The following is a 19,770-nucleotide window of genomic DNA, read 5'->3' as shown; positions in this document are numbered from 1 at the left end:
TACAGTGCTGGAAACATTGCTTGTAATTGATTCCAGTAGCACTGTAGCAGCTCAGCTGGATCTGGGCTTGTGATGCCACTGAGGATTGCATGCTTACAATAGTTATTAGCAGTGCTAGCACTTTGAAGAAATAAAATACAGTCTTGATCTGGAAGTTATTAAGATAAAACAAGAACGTCTTAATAGTAGCATCGCACTAGAGAAAGCTAAAGAGAAATGAATAGCACAAAGGAAAATACTTAGTTTACTGGTCAGGTATAGTAAGTAATTTACATGTACCAGGTTGCTAGGCAACTCTTCCCTATCCCTCTTGGGCTGTTAAGCTGCAGAGGTACTGGTTGGTTAACCCTTTGCTAAGTGGAAACAGTCTTTTCCTGTCATTTCCCCAAACCTCTTCTTGAAATCAGAAGGATTATTCTTCAGGTTTCATTTTATATCAAGTTTATTGAAAGGAAACTCTGGAACATGATAAAGGCGAAAGAGGACAGAATCAGGGTAACCTAAGGAAAAATGTCTTGATGGAAAAGCTGGCAAATTCATGGAACAGCCTCTTTATTGAAGTAATGAAGATGAATAATATATCTGAATTCAAGAAAGCAGGGGATAAGTACGTAGGATCTCTAAGGAACAGGAAGGCTTAGTAGATGGCAAGGATAGGCCATATGGCTTTATCTGCCATCATTTTTCTATGTTTCTATTATGGCAGATTCATCAGCATGTCTACAGTTTTCTTCTCCAATGGACAGTACCTTAGTTCCATAAGTGTCTTAGTAGGTTGTAGTTCACTTTGATGTACATGACATGAGAGTTCATTTTCTTTGTTCTGTGCAACCTTTATGCATCACCGGTTATATATAACCCGATGTCCATGAATAGTTGATAGAGCCAAATTGCCTCTTGGCAGATTTGGGCTGCTGCCACATAACTCTGTTTGAGCAGTTGAGAGTACAACTGCTGTGTGCTTTTTACTAGTCTAGGTAATAGCCCCAATCCAGAGCTATAAAAAGTGCAAGACATACAGTACAATCTGTTTTGCATGCCTACTCTGCATTCACATAGCTCTTTAGGTTGTGAGTTTTCAGTTGCTGACAACTTTAACTTCTTCTGGATGGTTGTCTTAAATGTCACATAATTGTTTTTGCCTCATTCCAGTCATTCAGAGATGGTGTTATGAATTTCCTGTACAGGATTCCAACAGCCTGCTTTGATGTCTGGTCATTTTGAAATGGCTACAAATAATAATACCTTTCCAATTGCTTGTTAGATTTGGTTATCATGTGGCAACATATTCTCTGTAATATCCCCTTTAGGCAATCAAATTACATGTAATTTAATTTTTGTTGTTGGTGATGCACCCCATCATTCTGAAATGGATCTGCATCCTGCAGATTTTCTTAACGCCTTCATTCCAAAGTTCTTGTGAAACATTTGGGTGATATATTCATAGGCCCTTTCTTGCTCATAGCACAGTAGAATATGGAGGCAGGTGGCATATGGAGGCAGGTCACTTCCTGTGGTCACCCCCTAGCTAAAGATAAAATGTGACAGTAGTAAAGAAAGCAATGAAAACAATGACAGTCTTAGTAAATCACTTCCTACCAACACAGCAAGACATGAAACCAAACAAAAAACTAAACAGAAGATGAGACTGCCACTGAAATGTAGCTGGAAAATGATGACCACAAATCAGTGACGTTCCTATGTTGGCTGTCTGTCGGGTTGGATCGCCACTGTGCACCCCTCCCCCCCGGTGCATCACCTCCACCCAAAGGCGTAGCTAGGTGGGACGCAGGGGGAGCGGTCACTCCCCTAAACAGCTGTTTAGAAAAAAATGGCGCCTATGCGCCTCAAGCCAATATATATATTTTTTGCTGTCCCCTCCCTCCCGAGTCTTTAATCTTTTCCTCACTCTTCTGCCATGCTCTCCCATCCGTGTGGTCACTTTTACTTCCCTGAAGCATTCTCCCTCCAGCACTGGCGATTCACAGTCAGCCTTTTGCCAGTGTCGTGGCCTCTCAGACGCATCCCACCTCTGCGGAAAACAGGAAGTTGCTTAGAGTAGGTAGGACGGGCCTGAGGTGAGGCCCCAACGCTGGCAGAATGCTGACTGTGAATCGATTCGCCGATGCAGGAGGGGGAAGGCTTCAGGGAAGTAAAAAGTGACCACACGGACGAGAACGGGCAGAAGAGAGGGTGAAGCCTATTTGGATAATCTGTTTCAACCCCCCCCCCCCCCGGGCAGCCGTTATTGCCATTCGGTTCAAAACAAGCAAACTTATGATCTGCTATATACATGTTGTCGTTCTTTATTGTTGGTCCATATGTAACAATACTAAAGCTGTTTCAGTTGGATAGACAGTGCCTTAAAAGCTGGAGGAGTAAAGAGATAAAAGTTGAATATCATTAAAATAGCGTCTGAAATTATTGTTGCTGGTAGAAACCACAATTATAAACTCTAGTTTGTGCTCATTTTTCTTCACTGTTCTTCTATACAGATGTCCAGATTTCAGTGAGGCTATCCTGTTTCCTCATGGGTTCATCTTAACTGTTGTGTAATCTGCCTTGGAAAGCCTGATGTTAGTTATAAAGATGATAGAATATACTGAAATTAAATGGAAGTAGAATTAAACTCTCCTTTCACTGGGGCACAGGGAATCACATCTTCATCTGTGTTGTAGAAGTTTATCATTTAGATACACAAATGAATTATTCTGTTTTGAACATGTTTCAGGGGCAAGCGGTTTTAAAAGTCAAAATAAAATTAAATATTTTGTTTCATGCAGATCTCTTTTGTTTAAATATAAATGGGCTGTAAGTCCCTAATGCAGTCCATTTGTTTTCTTATATTTTGTTCTTATGATGACTTATACTGTGCCAAAACTGAAAACTCTTATCTCTATCTGGTCGATAATAAAAGGAACACTATCCACCCTAAAAAAGTTGTTTTGTGGCTGTACATGAGGAATTGTGATATTGAATAAATAAGTGTATGTTTGTGTCCCTAGTCATGCTTCCTATGTTTATATAATCCTTTCAAAAATCCAGTTAATTGTTTAACATGGAACATAGCCACAAAGGCATGGTATGGTTGCATTTTTAATATGATAATACTAGGGCCCAGCTAAGGAACAAGTTATTTTGAGTTAGTCTTCACTGGACAAAACTTGCTTTCCTTGTGCCATCACTATCTGTCAGGATAGACAGCGTCTTGAAACGTGGAGGATAAAGGATTTTTTTTTTTTTTACATTTATATCACACATTATCCCAAGCAAAGTCGGATTCAGTGTGGCTTACATGTAACATATGCTAGAGTGTCCCTATAACCAGCCCCTCCAAATGACACACTGATTACAATTTATAACAAATTACTACTTTTCCTATGAAAAGTTATTCTGTTATTATACTTCGTCTGTGTACATCCGTATACTGCACAAATCGACATGTTTGAAAATATAAGTGAGATTAAATACAAATGCTACCAATAATAAAGAGTGACAACGTAGATGCAGCCACTCACAGGTTTGCTTGCTTTTTTTGAGAGTACGGCGATAACAGCTGTGCGGGGAAGGGGAAACTGAGACTGGCCTAATTGGTTTTAACATTTTGACGTCACTTGGTATCCTGTCTATTAAAACCTCCTTGGAGCTGCCAGAGGATGGACCATGGGAGCAGACCAGGGAGCTATGTGGCCCTAAGGAGGATGGAGAGTGCTGAAAGAGATGGGGAAGAAGGTTAACATGGGGAGAGAGAAGGATATAGTAAATGCTAGACAAGGAGGGAGAAGGACAGAGTCAGTACTGGACAGGGAGAGGGTAGGGACATTGGAACGCAAAGAGGCAATGCTAGAAAAAGAAGAAATGGGGACACAGGGCACTATGGAAAAGGGGGAGAGATAGGGGCTGTACTGAAAAGGAGGGGGGTAGGGACACAGGGGGGCACTACTGGAAAGGGGAGGAGGAGATAGGGACACAGAGAGGGCACTACTGGAAAGGGGGGAGTAGATAGGGACACGGAGAAGGCAGTACTGGAAAGGGGGAGGAGATAGGGAGACAGAGGGGCACTACTGGAAAGGGGAGGATGAGATAGGAACACAGAGAAGGCACTACTGGAAAGGGGATGAGATAGGGACACTACTGAAAAGGGGAGGAGGAGATAGGGACACAGAGGGGCACCACTGGAAGGATGATATAGGGACAATGGTGAAAAGGGGGTGAGATGGGGACAAAGAGGTAATGCTGGAAAAGGGGAAAGATGGTAACAGGGGTAATGCTGGGAAGATGGGGACAAAGGACAATGTTAGAAAAAGGGAGAGGTGGGGACACTAGGATGGCAGATGCTAGAAAGGGGGAGATGAGGAGACCAGGTAGGATTGTGCTGAAAAAGGGGGGAGATGGGGACACAGAAAGGGCAGATGCTGAACTTGGGGGTAGGATAGGGACAGAGGACACAGAAGGGAGATGCTGGACAGGACACATAGTGGTGCAGAGGAAAAAAGGATGGTGCGCTTGGAGACAGATGTAGAGAAGGAAAAGAAGAAGACAAGAGGCCTGTCTGTCTGTCCTAACCCTTATCCCTTACTTGTCCTGTCTGTCTGTCATAATTAGATTGTAAGCTCTATCGAGCAGGGACTGTCTCTCTATGTTCAAGTGTGAAGCGCTGCGTACGTCCGGTTGCGTTATAGAAATGATAAGTAGTAGTAGTAGTAAGAGGCAAGAGAAGAAATGGAAAGGCCAACCTGGAAAAGAATTTGTAAGGCTGACTTATGGAACATGGAAAAAAAGACTGGGACCAGTCAAATTCCCAGACAACAAAGGTAGAAAAAATTATTTTTATTTAATACTTTGTAAGGAGATGTACCTGCCTTGTAACATGTACATTTTTTCTATTTTTATTTTGCAAAGTACAGGAGAAAATGCATTTCTGTCTCTTTTTTTTTTTTTTTTTTTTACCAGTATTGCACTGTTTAGAGTCTGGCTTCCTTGGGCAGGGGGAGGGGGGGGGGTCTCTATTTTTGTTGTTTTTTTTTGTGGCTCCCTATTCTGCATTAGATTGGTAGCATGGAATGTTGTCACAATTTGGGTTTCTGCCAGGTGATTGTGACCTGGGTTGGCCACATTGGAAACAGGATACTGGGCTAGATGGACCATTGGTCTGACCTAGTATGGCTACTCTTATGTTAAGTAGATGAGGGTCTGTCCATGTGTGACTGAGGTGAAGGATTCTGCTAGCATGTAGTATCTGTGTAGGAATGTGTAACAGTGCAGATTGTTCCAGTTTCCCAATAGTAGGTATATTGGTGCTCCAGAGCCCAGTGTACTACATATAGCACTGTCTTCTGATAGGTGGGTTAGGGCTGTTATGGTGTGGTAAGTTTTGTGTTCTAGGTCAGTCCTGGAGCACCCCCTTGCCAGTCAGGTTTCAGGATATCCACAATAAATATGCATGACATTGATTTGCATATACTGTCTCCATTACATGCAAATCTTTTTCATGCAGATTCATTGTGGATAGCCTAAAAACTTGAATGGCAAGGGGGTACTCCAGGGCCACCTAGGGGAAACACTTCTCTAGGTCCCACTGTAATATTCATAGCACTGTCTTTTCATAGGAGGTTTAGGGCTGTTATGGTGTGGTAAGTTTTCAGTATAGGTTTTGGGTGTCTTTTTGCAGGGGTTTGTGTTATTTCACAAAGTGTCTAGCCCTATTTGAAAGTAGGCTCTGGGGCAAGGGCCACCTTTGGTGACCCTTGTCACCCAAAATAAAAATGCTCAAAACTAGTGTTCTTCACATCCTGTAGAGTCACCACACAAACAAAAGCCCATCTTGATTTAAACAAGGTGTCTAGCAGTGGAAGGACTGGGTGTGTTATTCCTGAGGTGATGGTCACACTATTAAAGAGCTTTATGTTCACTTTTAACCTGTGGTTTGACTGTGTTTCTGAAGGATCCTTGACCCACACCTGCTCATGCTATCACATAAGGTTCTCAATTGAAAAGAAGGAGTAATGTAAATGTAGCAAACTAAATATTTACATGAAAAAAAAAACTCAAAAGGGAAACAGAGGAAGAAGGGTGGAAGGGCATCATAAGTTTTCTTAGAGAAGGCTATTAGACCTCCTACAGCTCCAGCTATTCCAATTCCACAGCCTAAATTACAAAATCATTCACTTGACCAAACCAGATTACCTCCCTGTCTTATATTTATGCAAAAAACCACAATTGTATTATGAATCTCACACATCATATATATACTGCTTTCAGGGGAAAACATTCAATAGCATATATATCTATATATCTATATCTATATCTATATATATCTATATCTATCTATCTATATCTATATCTATATCTATATATATACAAAACTTATGAAGAATGGCAACCACTTACCTGCTATTGCAGATACCTTCACCATAATGATGGTGCAGAACACCCAATACCCACAACATGCATAATCAGCGTAGAACACCCAGCACCCACAACATGCAAAATCAGAGTTTCGGTCCAGTGACCTGTTTCTGGGGTTTATGGAATGGGTCTCAAAGAATTTACGCACATCCCACACCTAAGTTTTACACGTGATCTGAAAAAGGAGGCGTGGAAATGGGAGGGATATGAGCAGAATGGGGGCATTCCTAAAATTAATGAGCATTGTTATAGAATAATGGGGATATGCACCTATTGTAGGCACATACATTTACACCTAAAGTTAGGTGTGATTCCCAGGCATAAGTACTATTCTATAAAATGCACCTAACTTTAAGCATGGCTTATAGAATAGTGCTTTTTTGGCGCTGATTTTTTTGGTACCATATATAGAATTCACTCCCTAGTACTCTCCCTTATTCCAACTCTCTGGTCATCCAGTCAAAGAAATTAATCAGATTTGCCTCTATTGAAACCATGTTACCTCAGGTCCTAATCCATTGGATTCTAAAAACTTTACTATCCTCTGTTTTAAAAGTGTTTCCATTAATTTACTTACCACAGAAGGGAAGGGAAAGGGAAATGGGACTTGATATACTGCCTTTCTGTGGTTTTTGCAGCTACATTCAAAGCGGTTTACATAGTATATTCAGGTACTTATTTGAACCAGGGGCAATGGAGGGTTAAGTGACTTACTCAGAGTCACAAGGTGCTGCAGTGGGAATTAAACTCAGTTCCCCAGGATCAAGGTCCACTGCACTAACCACTAGGCTACTCCTCCACTGTAGTTCCTTATTTCTGTTTTTGTGGAGAGGGACCACTTCTGCTCTTCTCCAGTCCTCCAAGACCACTCTTAACTCTAAAGAAGCATTGAAAAGGTCAGCTAGCTGAGTCACTAGAACTTCCCTAAGTCCTTCAGTACTCTTGGATGTAGATGGCCCCATCGCTTTGTCCTCCTTTAGTTTAGCCAACTCCACACGAAAACAATCCTCTGAAAATTGTCCAGGGTCTACCATCCCTCCATTCCTATTTGTGTTTGTCTTCTGCAGTCCTGCTTCCATCCCTTCAGCTGAGAACACAGAACAGAAATATTTGTTAAGCAGTTCTGCCTTATTTTTTATCAGTTTCTACATATTCCTCCCCTTCACTTTTGAGTCTGACAATGCCACTTTTGCACTTCTTTCCGTCACTAACATATCTAAAAAAATGTCTTGTCCCTCCATGTTATCATATTGTTTATTTTTTTATATATTTGCATATTTGCTTTCCTACCAGCTTCTCTTAGCTTTTCCAGATATTGTTGCCTGTCTTCCTCTTTCTATGATCTCTTGCAGTTTATAAAGGCTAACCTCTTTCCCTTACCTTTTCAGCTATTACATTTAGAATCAAAGCAGCCTCCCTTTTATTTACTTTCCTTAGAAAAAGATCTGTTACCTTTACAATAGTTCCTTTTTGTTTTGCCCATTGCTTTCCAGCTCTTCCAGATGTTCCCATCCAGAAAGCAATTCATTGATGTATAGAGGAGTGGCCTAGTAGTTAGGGTGGTGGACTTTGGTCCTGAGGAACTGAGTTCAATTCCCACTTCAGGCACAGGCAGCTCCTTGTGACTCTGGGCAAGTCACTTAACCCTCCATTGCCCCAAGTAAGCCGCATTGAGCCTGCCATGAGTGGGAAAGTGCAGGGTACAAATGTAACTAAAATAAAATCTGATTAAAGTTATTTTTTTTTAAGTTTAGAGCTTTACTTTTGAATAAACCCTCAACATACCTATCTTAGTATTAAACAATACCATCTGGTGATCTCTGGATACCAGATGATCACCTACTATAACAGAACCACTCTCCCCATTATAAAGCACTAAGTCCTCTCAGTGGAGGAAGGTGAATCATGGAGTGCCCCAGGGATCTGTACTGGGATTGGTGCTATTTAACATATTTATAAATGATCTGGAAATGGAAACAATAAGTGAGGTGATTTGTACACTCTCAATTAGCTGACTTTATTTATAAAACAAATATGCTTCACCCTAATCAAACTGGGTTTATAGCATGGAAACGTCTTTACTAGGTGTCAATACTTACGTTTGTTATCACTTAGATCAAGCTCATTTTGTACTCTTACTTTCTTTGGATCTTCAACTGCATTTGATCTCATGGGCTCATTATTAGACTGGTTCATATCACAAATTTCCTCTCAAGAATATCAAGTATGTTATCAGGATATACTTTCTGGATCATACCCCTTGACATGTGGTGTCCCTTAGGGCTCCATATTAGTACCAACTCTATTCAATATATGTATTTATTTATTTATAGCATTTATATCCCACATTTTCCCACCACGGGCAGGCCCAATGTGGCTTACATCAGTCTGATAAGGCATACATCAATCTGGCACAAACAATCAAGTACATGGAAGTAGGAGAGATCAGTGAGTAATTACAGAGAAGGGGAAGGGGTAATAGAGTTGATGATGTCATTAAGATAGTTACAGTTCAGTAGTTATGGATGCAATGGCGAGACATTTGCGTAAGCTATTCCAAATAAGGTGGTCTTGAGGGTTTTTCTGAAGGTCAGATGATCGGGAGTAGTTTTTACAGATTTAGGTAATCTATTCCACAAATGAGCACCAACATAGGGAAAGGTGGATGCGTAAGTGGCATATGGCTCCACTCCTTTCTTTTCTTCAATCTATATAACTTACGGGCTTTATATATGCTGATGATATCCATAAAAATCCATCTAATCATCAAGAAATACAAATTCTTAATGACAAATTTAAACAAGCTACCAACTGGCTTAGTGAAAATAAAATGAAACTCAACCCAGAAAAATCTAAGGCCTTACTGTTTTCGAACACAACTGATCAATTACTTGCTGCATCACTGATGCTCTGTAATATAAAGATTTGTTTAGTCCCTTCCCTAAAGCTTCTTGGTATTCTTTTGGAACATACTTTCAACTTTCAACCTCAGCTTTCTTCTGTAATTCATCATTGTTTTTTCAAGCTACATATGATATGTTCTGTTAAGGCACTTATTAATTCCTCAGCCCTTAATATTCTAATTCATTCCCTTGTTCTTTCTCAATTGGATTATTGTAATTCATTATATAAAGGTTTACAGAAAAAAGATCTATGTTGTTTCAACTCATTCAAATACTTCTATTAGGCTAATTAAGGGATCAAAGAAATATGATCACATAACTACACTCCTTATAAGTGCACATTGATTATCACACGTAGAATTACTTATAAAATTCTTCCGTTTTTTTAAATTAAAAGTTCAGAAACCCATTCTTTTTTGGCTCATACACTAACTCCATATGTTCCTTCTTGTGTGCTCCATTCATCTCAACAACATCTTCTAGTGGAGCCATCTTTTTACCGTATTAAATATAATGTGACGTGAGTCTTTAGTAGTAGGTTTCACTTTATGGAACATAATACCTCTCTATGTTAGATCACAAACCTTGTTAGCTAAATTCAAAATGGAACTTAAAACATTTTTTTTTGAAGATGTGTTTGCATCTATTTTTATTTAGTTATTTATTTGTTACATTTGTATCCCACATTTTCCCACCTATTTGCAGGATCAATGTGGCTTACATGGTACCGTAAAGGCGATCGCCAGTTTCGGTATGAAGAAATACAAAGTGATGTAGTGGTAGAATAAAGTTCATGTGTGACAGACACATTAAGGAATTGTAGAGGGGAATGGTTAATTTGTGTCCCACCCTGAGAAAAACAACTTTAAAAACTTTTTTTGCCAGCCTGAAATGTCATATTCAGGTCCTTCGCAGGTCCCTGGGAGGGGAGGTATGTGTGTGTCAGTTGAGGCATGGCGAAGGCATGGACATCCTTCTTTCAAACATTTTGGACAACCTGAACTGCCCCTCCACAGGGACGGCCAAATTTCAAGGGAGTGGAGTGAAGTAGAGTGGAGGAGTGGCCTAGTGGTTAGAGCACTGGTCTTGCAATCCAGAGGTGGCCAGTTGAAATCCCACTGCTGCTACTTGTGATCCAAAATCCAAATAAATAAAGGGGTGTCAGAGGCATAGCAAAGGCATGGACATCCTTCTCACAGAAACATCCACATTTTGGATGTCCTCAACTGCCCGTCGCAGAGACGGAGGCATAGCGAAGGCGCCTAACACTTGGACATCCTTCACCCATACTAAAAAAAAAGACATCCCTGACGAGCACTTGGACATTTTCACCTGGACCTATGTTTTTTTAAGGTTGTAGACTGCAATTTATTTAAGGTTGTATATGGCTATTATACACACATCTTGTCTGCATGCACAGAGCAGCCACACATAACGCTTGGCTGCTCTGCACTGACTTCCCCTCCTTAGGAAGGAAATCGTGTGCAAATGAGCTAACAGCAAGCAGCTCATTTGCATGCGATTTCCTTCATGCATGCCCGTTCCTTTCTGAATGGCTAAGGGATCGGTAAGGGAAGGGCTTTTTCCGTTCAGTTACTGCATCAGCTAGTCCACTGCAGTGCCCCCTATGGTGCCCGGTTGGTGTCCTGGTATGTCAGTGGGTCCAGTGCACTACGAATGCTGGCTTCTCCCACGACCAAATGAGTTGGATTTGGTCATTTTTGAGATGGGCGTCCTCGGTTTCCATTATCGCCAAAAACCGGGGGCGACCATCTCAACATTTATGTCTACCATCTCTAAGATCGACCTAAATGCTGAGATTTGGGCATCCCCGACCATATTATCGAAACAAAAGATGGCCGCCCATCTTGTTTCGATAATACGGGTTTCCCTGCCCCTTCGCGGGGACGTCCTGCGAGGACACTCTCAGGAAAACTTGAGCGCCCCGTTCGATTATGCCCCTCCACGGATACTTGGCAGTTCAAACAATATCAAACCAGTCATAAATTTCCTGTGTTTAATTAGGAATGGTCTCTTCCCTGGTGCTACATGCCTCCCTGGGCTTAGTACATAGCTCCAGCACTCTTATAGCTTCAACTCAGCAACAAAAAGGAAAACAAAAAAACATGCTCTTTTCCAACAGGCATTAACCCAGCCCTGAGTCCCACAGTCCAAATCCTTCCCTCCTTGGGCAAAAGTTCCACCCCTTTCCCCAGCAAAAAGGTTCCCCAAAGTTCATTCAGCAAAAAGCCCCAAAGTTCTTTCACCCCAAAGTTCCCCAAAGTTCATTCAGCAAAAGGTTCTGCTGCGTGCTTCACACTCACCCTAGCAAACCCTCACCTCAGAGCAACCTGAGGAAAGGGGACCCCCTCCCATTCATACCAGCCATTAACTCCTGGTATCCTCCCCAAGGGTAATGCTTGAGCCCAGGGCCAGGTGGAAGCTACTTCCCCAGGGAACCCGCTCAGATACTTCTCTGGGCTTTTCTCTCAATGAATTGAATTAACAGGTTCATCAAGGTTTCTAAGAGGCCCTGAGGTTGCCCCTTTTCCACCCGGGCTAAGGCAGAAATATCCATAGGCTCTACCTGCATTCCTTCACCAACCTCTTTGGCCTCGGTAATCACCTCCTCAGGCATCCACTCCATAGGCTCTATTTGCCTCTCTCTCCTCCCCGGCTGCTCCAAATCTTTATCATGAGCCTGCTGAAAAGCTTCCTTCTCCTCTCCCCTGGGAACCTGGGAGTTGTAGTCTGGTTCCCCTTCTCTAAGGGAGTCTAGTGGCCTCCTCTGGGAGTCAGGGGCATTGGAGCGCTAGTTAGCCTTTCTAGACAGATGATCCCTCCTGAGGATGCTGGGATCGGTAGTCCCTCCATTGTTCCCACCCACGCCGGCCTTTCCAGTATCCCGGTCCGAAGTTCCGGCTCGGGGTCTATCTAACCCCTCACAAGTGTCAAACTTGATTTATCTAAGTGCATGAGAAATGATTATTTCCATAAATGAGTACAGGATGCTCTGAACAGACCGCAGGAACTATATCACACAGTAAAGTATTTGATTGACGGGTATAAGGATGCAGATCAGAGCAGTAGACCTGAGGGTACAGCCTATGCTGATTTTTTGAAGAATAAGATGGCAATGCTTGAGTAGCGAGTGGGTAATTGTTGTCATCAGTTGGAGGATTATAAACTATTGATTACAGAACCTATATGGGTTGAGTTTAAGGAGGTTGGGTTTCAGAAAGTGACAAGAATGGTTTCTGTAATTACTCCTGCTCAGTCTTTCTCAGACCCGTGTTCATCAGGGGTTATTTGACAGATGATTGATAAAAATGTTTTGCCATTAACATGTATTATTAATAAGTCCCTTAGGGCCCTGTTTACTAAGCCTCGCTACTACTACTACTTATCATTTCTATAGCGCTACAAGGCATACACAGCGCTGTACACCATACACAAAAAAGACAGTCGCTGCTCAAAGAGCTTACAATCTAGATAAGACAGGCAGACGGGCAGAACAATTCAGGGTAAGGGAATAAAGAGGTGAGGATAAAAGGATAGGGCAAATGAGCAGTGGTTAGGAGTCAAAAACAGTGGTAAAGAGGTGGGCTTTAAGTTTGGACTTGAAAACGGCCAAAGAGGGGGCTAGACGTACAGGCTCGGGAAGTTTATTCCAGGCGTGAGGTGCAGGAAGATAAAAGGAATTGAGTCTGGAATTAGCAGTAGAGGAGAAGGGGACAGATAAGAGAGATTTATCAACAGAACGGAATACCCGAGGGGGGGCGTAGGGAGAGACAAGAGTGGAGAGGTACTGGGGAGCGGTGGAGTGAATGCACTTATAGGTCAATAAGAGAAGTTTAAATTGAATGTGGAAACAGATAGGGAGCCAGTGAAGTGACTTAAGGAGAGGGCTAAGAGGCTAGAGGCATGTCAGTGCTTTTATCACTCGCTAACCATTAGCGCGCGCTGTGTAGGCGCCCACAATATTCCTATGGGCACCTACACAGTTAGCACACCCTAATTTTGTGCATGCACTAAAAACACTAGTGCATCTTAGTAAACAGAGCCCTTAGTGAGGGTGAGCTCCCAGTGGCTTGTAAAGAAGCTATAGTGAAACCTTTGTTAAAAAATGAGAAACTAAATCCTGGAAGTATTAGTAGTTACAGGCCCATTTCTGTGGTCCCTTTATTAGGTAAAGTTATTGAGAAGATTGGCTTGCAACAACTTGAAAATTTTGTGGAAGAGATTGAATAGATTTCAGTATGGTTTTACAAACACTTATAGCTTGGAGATGTTATTAATTTCTATAGTGGATACCATGAGAAAGGGTATTGTTAAAAATGTATGTTATTGTCTAATATCATTGGTTGTGTGATCTACCTTCGATTCATTTGATGGAGATATCCTGTTAGCTAGGCTACAGAAGCTTAGTATAGGGGGTAAAGTGTATGATTGGTTTGCATCCTATTTTTCTGACTGTGTTTTGTTAGTTCAGAGCTGAGGAGGGGTCTCTAAATCTATTCCCATTTTGAAAGGGGTCTCACAGTCTGCTTTATGTTCACTTTTGTTTAACATTTATATGGCACCTTTGTGTGAAGGTTTTGAAACATTAGATATTGAGTACTGGCTTTACACCAAAGATATACAATTTTTTTCCAATATTATTATGGGGAGAATAGTTGTCCTCACGTTTGATATTTTGTATGAATGCAATTTGTAAGTGGATGGCAACTAATAAACTTAATTTAAATGTGGATAAAACTGAAATTTTTGTGATAGGGAAAAAAGAGAATGAATGTTGGCCTCAGACTCTGTGTGGGTGCAAGTGATGTACCAGTACAGAAGAAGATAAGATTGTTGGGTGTAATCTTGGACTGTCATCTCTCAATGAAAGAACAAATTATGCATGTAGTTAAAACAGCTTTCTATCAATTATGGATGTTGTTTTGTTTAAAACTCATGTTATATACAGAGGATTTTAGAAGTGTTATTTAGTCTATGATTTTGTCAAAAATTGATTATTGCGATTCTCTTTATTTGGGTGTTCCAGAGTACAGGATCAAAGCTTTACAAATGATACAAAACGCAGCTGCTAGGTTGGTTTTTGAACTCCATTTTTGAAACAACTTCATTGGTTACCTGTGAAATATCGAGTGCAGCATAAAGTTTTGAGAATAATTCATCAAGTAATGTATGGTAAAATACTTTGGTATTTTGACCAAGTTTTCACTTTATCTACATCAGGAAAGTCTTTAAGATCAGATTTCTTAAAATGTCTGAGTTTGCAATTGATATCTTCAGTACACGTCTTTACTCGGGTTTCTGTTTTTTCTATAGCAGGAATGTTAATGTGGAAAACGTTGCCCAGGTCAGCTTCGCTTAACTACTAGTTTCTACCAATTTAAAAACTTATTAAAAACACAGCTTTTTGTTCAGGCATACTATAGTGCAGTTTTGGAAGTTATGACAGCAGCTCCTTATGTTTTGGATTATGTTAGTAGTATTTTATGTTCTATTTCTATTAATAATGTTTTGTTTTATATTGGTATGTATGTTTTTATGGAACCCACCTAATTGGCAAGTTAGAAGTGTTTAAAATAAATAATAAATAAATAAATAAATGCCAAATTTCTAAGTGCTTTTCTGTAAATTGGAAGGTGTACATATAGGTGGAGTCTGGGCAGAGCATATGTGAAACTGAAATACATACTATGTTATACTATACTATAAGAAAACTATAAGTTACCTTACTATGTACCCAGTTACGCTAGTATTCTGTAAATGACAGTAGTTTCCCACTGTCCTTTATAGAATAGAAACCATATAGGTGCTTAATTATAGAATTACTGCTGTTAGTGCTGATTTTAGGTACCAGAGTAGCAGCTGGATAATACAGCACTATGGGCAAGGATTGCATTCAGCAGTTCCCTCTGGGCTCCTCATTTTTCTTCCAAGCTTGCATGCTCATAGATTCAGGGCCAGATGCATCAACCAAATGTAAAAAAATCTAAAACGTAAAAGTCCTTACCGAAGTTGAAAAAACGAAGAATGCACTAAAAAAACAAGTCGCACATGTTCAGTGTGGTATTCTAAAGTCGAATGCATTAAAGAAGTGTAATCCCCGTCGTTAATCTGCCCGTAAAGCATGTGCAGAGCAGCCAAGCGTTATGCTGGCTGCTCTGCGCATGCCAAAAAACGTCAAAACCCAAAACGTCTTTTACCGACGTCCTTGCCCGCCCGCCAGAGGTTGCCGCTGCTCCCCGCTCGTCAGGAGCATCTTTTACTTCCTTGCCCCCCCACGCCCGAGGTCGCCGCTGCTCCCCGCTCCCCCCTGCATCAAAATCACAAGTTAAGGCAGCCCGGCCCCCCTCCTCCCTCCCTCTCTCCCTTCACCTTTGTGTGAAGGCGCTGCACGGGCAAGAACAGCTGATCAGCGATCAGTGATGCCTCCTCCGACGTCCCTCCATTCTTCCTGGGCCCGCCCTCCCTCCTCTGACTACGTCACTGATCGCAGATCAGCTGTTCTTGCCCATGCAGCGCCTTCACACAGAGGTGAGTGGTGCTGCATGGGCCCGGTAAGATGGAGGGGGGGGCCGGTGGAGGGGGGGGAGCGGCGGGGGCGGAGGATGGCGGGAGCTGTCAAGGAAGGAAGGAAGGGAGGGAGGAGGGGGGGGCCGGGCTTGTGTTTTTGATGCAAGGGGGAGCGGGGAGCAGCGACGACCTCGAGGGGGCAAGGACGTCTGTAAAAGATGCTCCTGGTGAGCGTTTTTACTCTCTCCTGATTTTTTTTTTGTTTTTACAATTAAAGACGCTCCTGACGAGCGTTTTTTAACATTTTACTTTTTTAGGCTGGGCAGCCCTAACGAGAGGTACAGACCTTACTCTTAGCTTTCCCTGAGTTTTCCTGCGTTAGGGCAAGCGGAAAACTTTAGTGCATCTCATTCCAATAGGGTTTCTAAACAATTTGCTCATCTGCATTCCGTTTTCGTTAGCTGCTGTCGTCTTCGGAAAAAGGCCTATAATGCATGTCACGGTTTAAAACTTGCTCGTTAAAGGGTTGTAAAAGGGTTGCTAAAGTTTAGTGCATCTGGCCCTCAGAGACAGTGACTTCAAAGGCATAGTACTACTACTACTACTTTCCCACTTCTTGTAACAATTCTGCTAAGTGCCTAGCCTAAGTGGCCGAATTGAAGAAAAATGACTAGCAAGCCAAAATCTAAGCAGCCAATTTTTCAGTCAGAATCTTTGGCCCTTAAATTCGGCTGAAAATTTGTCAAAATTTAGACAACTAGAATTTATCCCCTCTATGTTAAATGCTCAATGTTGTTTAAACACTGATTCATCCTTATTAGTCTTCAGTTTTCTCTAAAACAAATTGACTTGTGATAAAAGAAGTTTTTGTTGGATTTATGTGGTAGGTGGAGCACCCTCAAAGATCCAAAAAGGCAGTGTGGCACAAGCTGTTGTCCAAACAAAGAAAAAGAGCAGTAGTGGCGTGTTTCAGAATGGCTCCACTGTATAATCTGCCAAGGTAGGAATTTTGATATATATATAAGAAATAATAACTACCAAATAAAAGTGAATAATAATAAAAATTTCACTATTGATAATGTTTCCTACTCTTTTTCTACCAACATGAAAATCTTGGGAATAACTATTGATCAATACCTATCATTTGAACCTCAGGTTTCTATGGTGATTTCTAGTGTCTTCCATTTTCTGTGGCGATTGAAAAGACTGAGGCCTTTCTTTTGCAACTCGCTTTTTCGCTCTTTAGTTCTATCCTGATTTGATTACTGTAATGCTGTTTACTCAGGCCTAAAAGTCTCTCATCAAAAAACTTCAAGCAGCTCAGAATACTGTGGCTCATCTCATATGTAAAGCCCCTTTGATTCACCAAGTTAGCTCCTCTTTTAATCAAACTGCATTACATTTAAAATATATGTACTTATCAAATGTTATTTGGCCTTTTACCTGACTATATGCAATACTTGTTAGAATGACCTTTGCATGATGCTCATCTGATATTGAGAGACTATCTTCTCCATTTTCCGTGTTGTAAAAATCTGTTACAGATCTATTCATGAATCAAGCTTCACATACAGAGCTACAAGGAAATGGAATTCCCTACTGTCACGAAAAGCCCAACCACCCACCTGGGGCTACCCTGTGGCCACTTAGAGGGTCTATCCCCAGCACAGCTCAGGTCCGCTTCCACCTGCCGCTTGTGCTCTACACTAGCACCCTCTTTCCACCAACTGGATCACAACCGCATTTGGACGAGTCTCCCACTCTCAAATTATCTCCAGTGATTTCTAGGTTACTGGTGGGGTCACACTCCCAGTGCCTCCATAGTTCCTATAAAACACTCACAGACTCAACACACACACACCAGGATTCTTGTCAGTCCAGAAAAAGAGTCAATAAACTAATCAGGTTTATTGTCTGAAAAATTAGAAAAATGAACAGAAAAGGTACAATCAGCAAAACAATAACAGGTAACTGAAATATGGATCAATTATAACACTATCTAAAAATAAGGTTTAGATAGTGTATCCCGATAGTGAGATTGCAAAATAGACCATAGTAGATCAGGTGTCCTTAAATAAAAATCAGACAAAAGATTGCACATTAACACTGTCAACTACTGAGCAAGATGCAATTAGGAACAACAAACATAGTTTGAAATTTTTATATGCGAATGCCAGAAGCCTAAGAAATAAGATTCCCATCTTATTTAAAATAATTAGAATACATTGCACTATATCAAAGCATAGATATAATAGGCATCTCTGAGACCTGGTGGAAGGAGGATAATAAGTACATAAGTACATAAGTAATGCCACACTGGGAAAAGACCAAAGGTCCATCGAGCCCAGCATCCTGTCCACAACAGCGGCCAATCCAGGCCAAGGGCACCTGGCGAGCTTCCCAAACGTACAAACATTCTATACATGTTATTCCTGGAATTGTGGATTTTTCCCAAGTCCATTTAGTAGTGGTTTATGGACTTGTCCTTTAGAAAACCATCTAACCCCTTTTTAAACTCTGCTAAGCTAACCGTCTTCACCACGTTCTCCGGCAACGAATTCCAGATTTTAATTATGCGTTGGGTGAAGAAACATTTTCTCCGATTTGTTTTAAATTTACTACACTGTAGTTTCATCGCATGCCCCCTAGTCCTAGTATTTTTGGAAAGCGTGAACAGACGCTTCACATCCACCTGTTCCACTCCACTCAATATTTTATATACCTCTATCATGTCTCCCCTCAGCCGTCTCTTCTCCAAGCTGAAAAGCCCTAGCCTCCTTAGTCTTTCTTCATAGGGAAGTCGTTCCATCCCCGCTATCATTTTAGTTGCCCTTTGCTGCACCTTTTCCAATTCTACTATATCTTTCTTGAGATGCGGTGACCAGAATTGAACACAGTACTCAAGGTGCAGTCGCACCATGGAGCGATACAACAGCATTATAACATCCTCACACCTGTTTTCCATACCTTTCCTAATAATACCCAACATTCTATTCACTTTCCTAGCCGCAGCAGCACACTGAGCAGAAGGTTTCAGTGTATTATCGACGACAACACTCAGATCCCTTTCTTGGTCCGTATCTCCTAACGTGGAACCTTGCATGACGTAGCATCATCTTGCACTTGCTCACATTAAACGTCATCTGCCATTTAGCCGCCCAGTCTCGTAAGGTCCTTCTGTAATTTTTCACAATCCTGTCGCAAGTCAACGACTTTGAATAATTTTGTGTCATCAGCAAATTTAATTACCTCGCTAGTTACTCCCATCTCTAAATCATTTATAAATTTGTTAAATAGCAGCAGGCCTAGCACAGACCCCTGAGGAACCCCACTAACTACCCTTCTCCATTGTGAATACTGGCCATTTAACCCAACTCTCTGTTTCCTATCCTTCAACCAGTTTTTAATCCACAATAGGACATTTCCTTCTATCCCATGACCCTCCAATTTCCTCTGTAGCCTTTCATGAGGTACCTTGTCAAACGCCTTTTGAAAATCCAGATACACAATATCAACCATCTCCCCTTTGTCCACATGTTTGTTTACTCCTTCAAAGAATTGAAGTAAATTGGTCAGGCAAGATTAGCTCACACAAAAGCCGTGCTGACTTGGTCTCAGTAATCCATGTCCTTGGATGTGCTCTGTAATTTTGTTTTTGATAATAGCCTCTACCATTTTCCCCGGCACTGACATCAGACTCACTATCTATAATTTCCCAGATCTCCCCTGGAACCTTTTTAAAAAATTGGCGTTACATTGGCCACCCTCCAATCTTCCGGTACCACGCTCGATTTTAAGGATAAATTGCATATCACTAACAGAAGCTCCGCAAGTTCATTTTTCAGTTCTATCAGTACTCTAGGATGAATACCATCCGGTCCAGGAGATTTGCTACTCTTTAGTTTGCTGAACTGCCCCATTACGTCCTCCA

General features: G+C 41.4%; 1 protein-coding gene across 1 annotated transcript in view; it reads left to right on the top strand.

Annotated features, from left to right (window-relative positions):
- RYR2 (ryanodine receptor 2) overlaps nucleotides 1-19,770 on the top strand; it is a 908,577-nt gene that overhangs the window by 639,648 nt on the left and 249,159 nt on the right. The window contains 1 exon segment of the mRNA XM_030194683.1: nucleotides 16,727-16,839. Coding sequence (XP_030050543.1) covers nucleotides 16,727-16,839 — 113 coding nt within the window.

This window comes from Microcaecilia unicolor, chromosome 3 (genome assembly GCF_901765095.1).
Source record: "Microcaecilia unicolor chromosome 3, aMicUni1.1, whole genome shotgun sequence".
NCBI lineage: Eukaryota > Metazoa > Chordata > Amphibia > Gymnophiona > Siphonopidae > Microcaecilia > Microcaecilia unicolor.
Note: the sequence above shows the minus strand (reverse complement) of the source record. Positions and strands in the feature narration are given on the sequence as shown.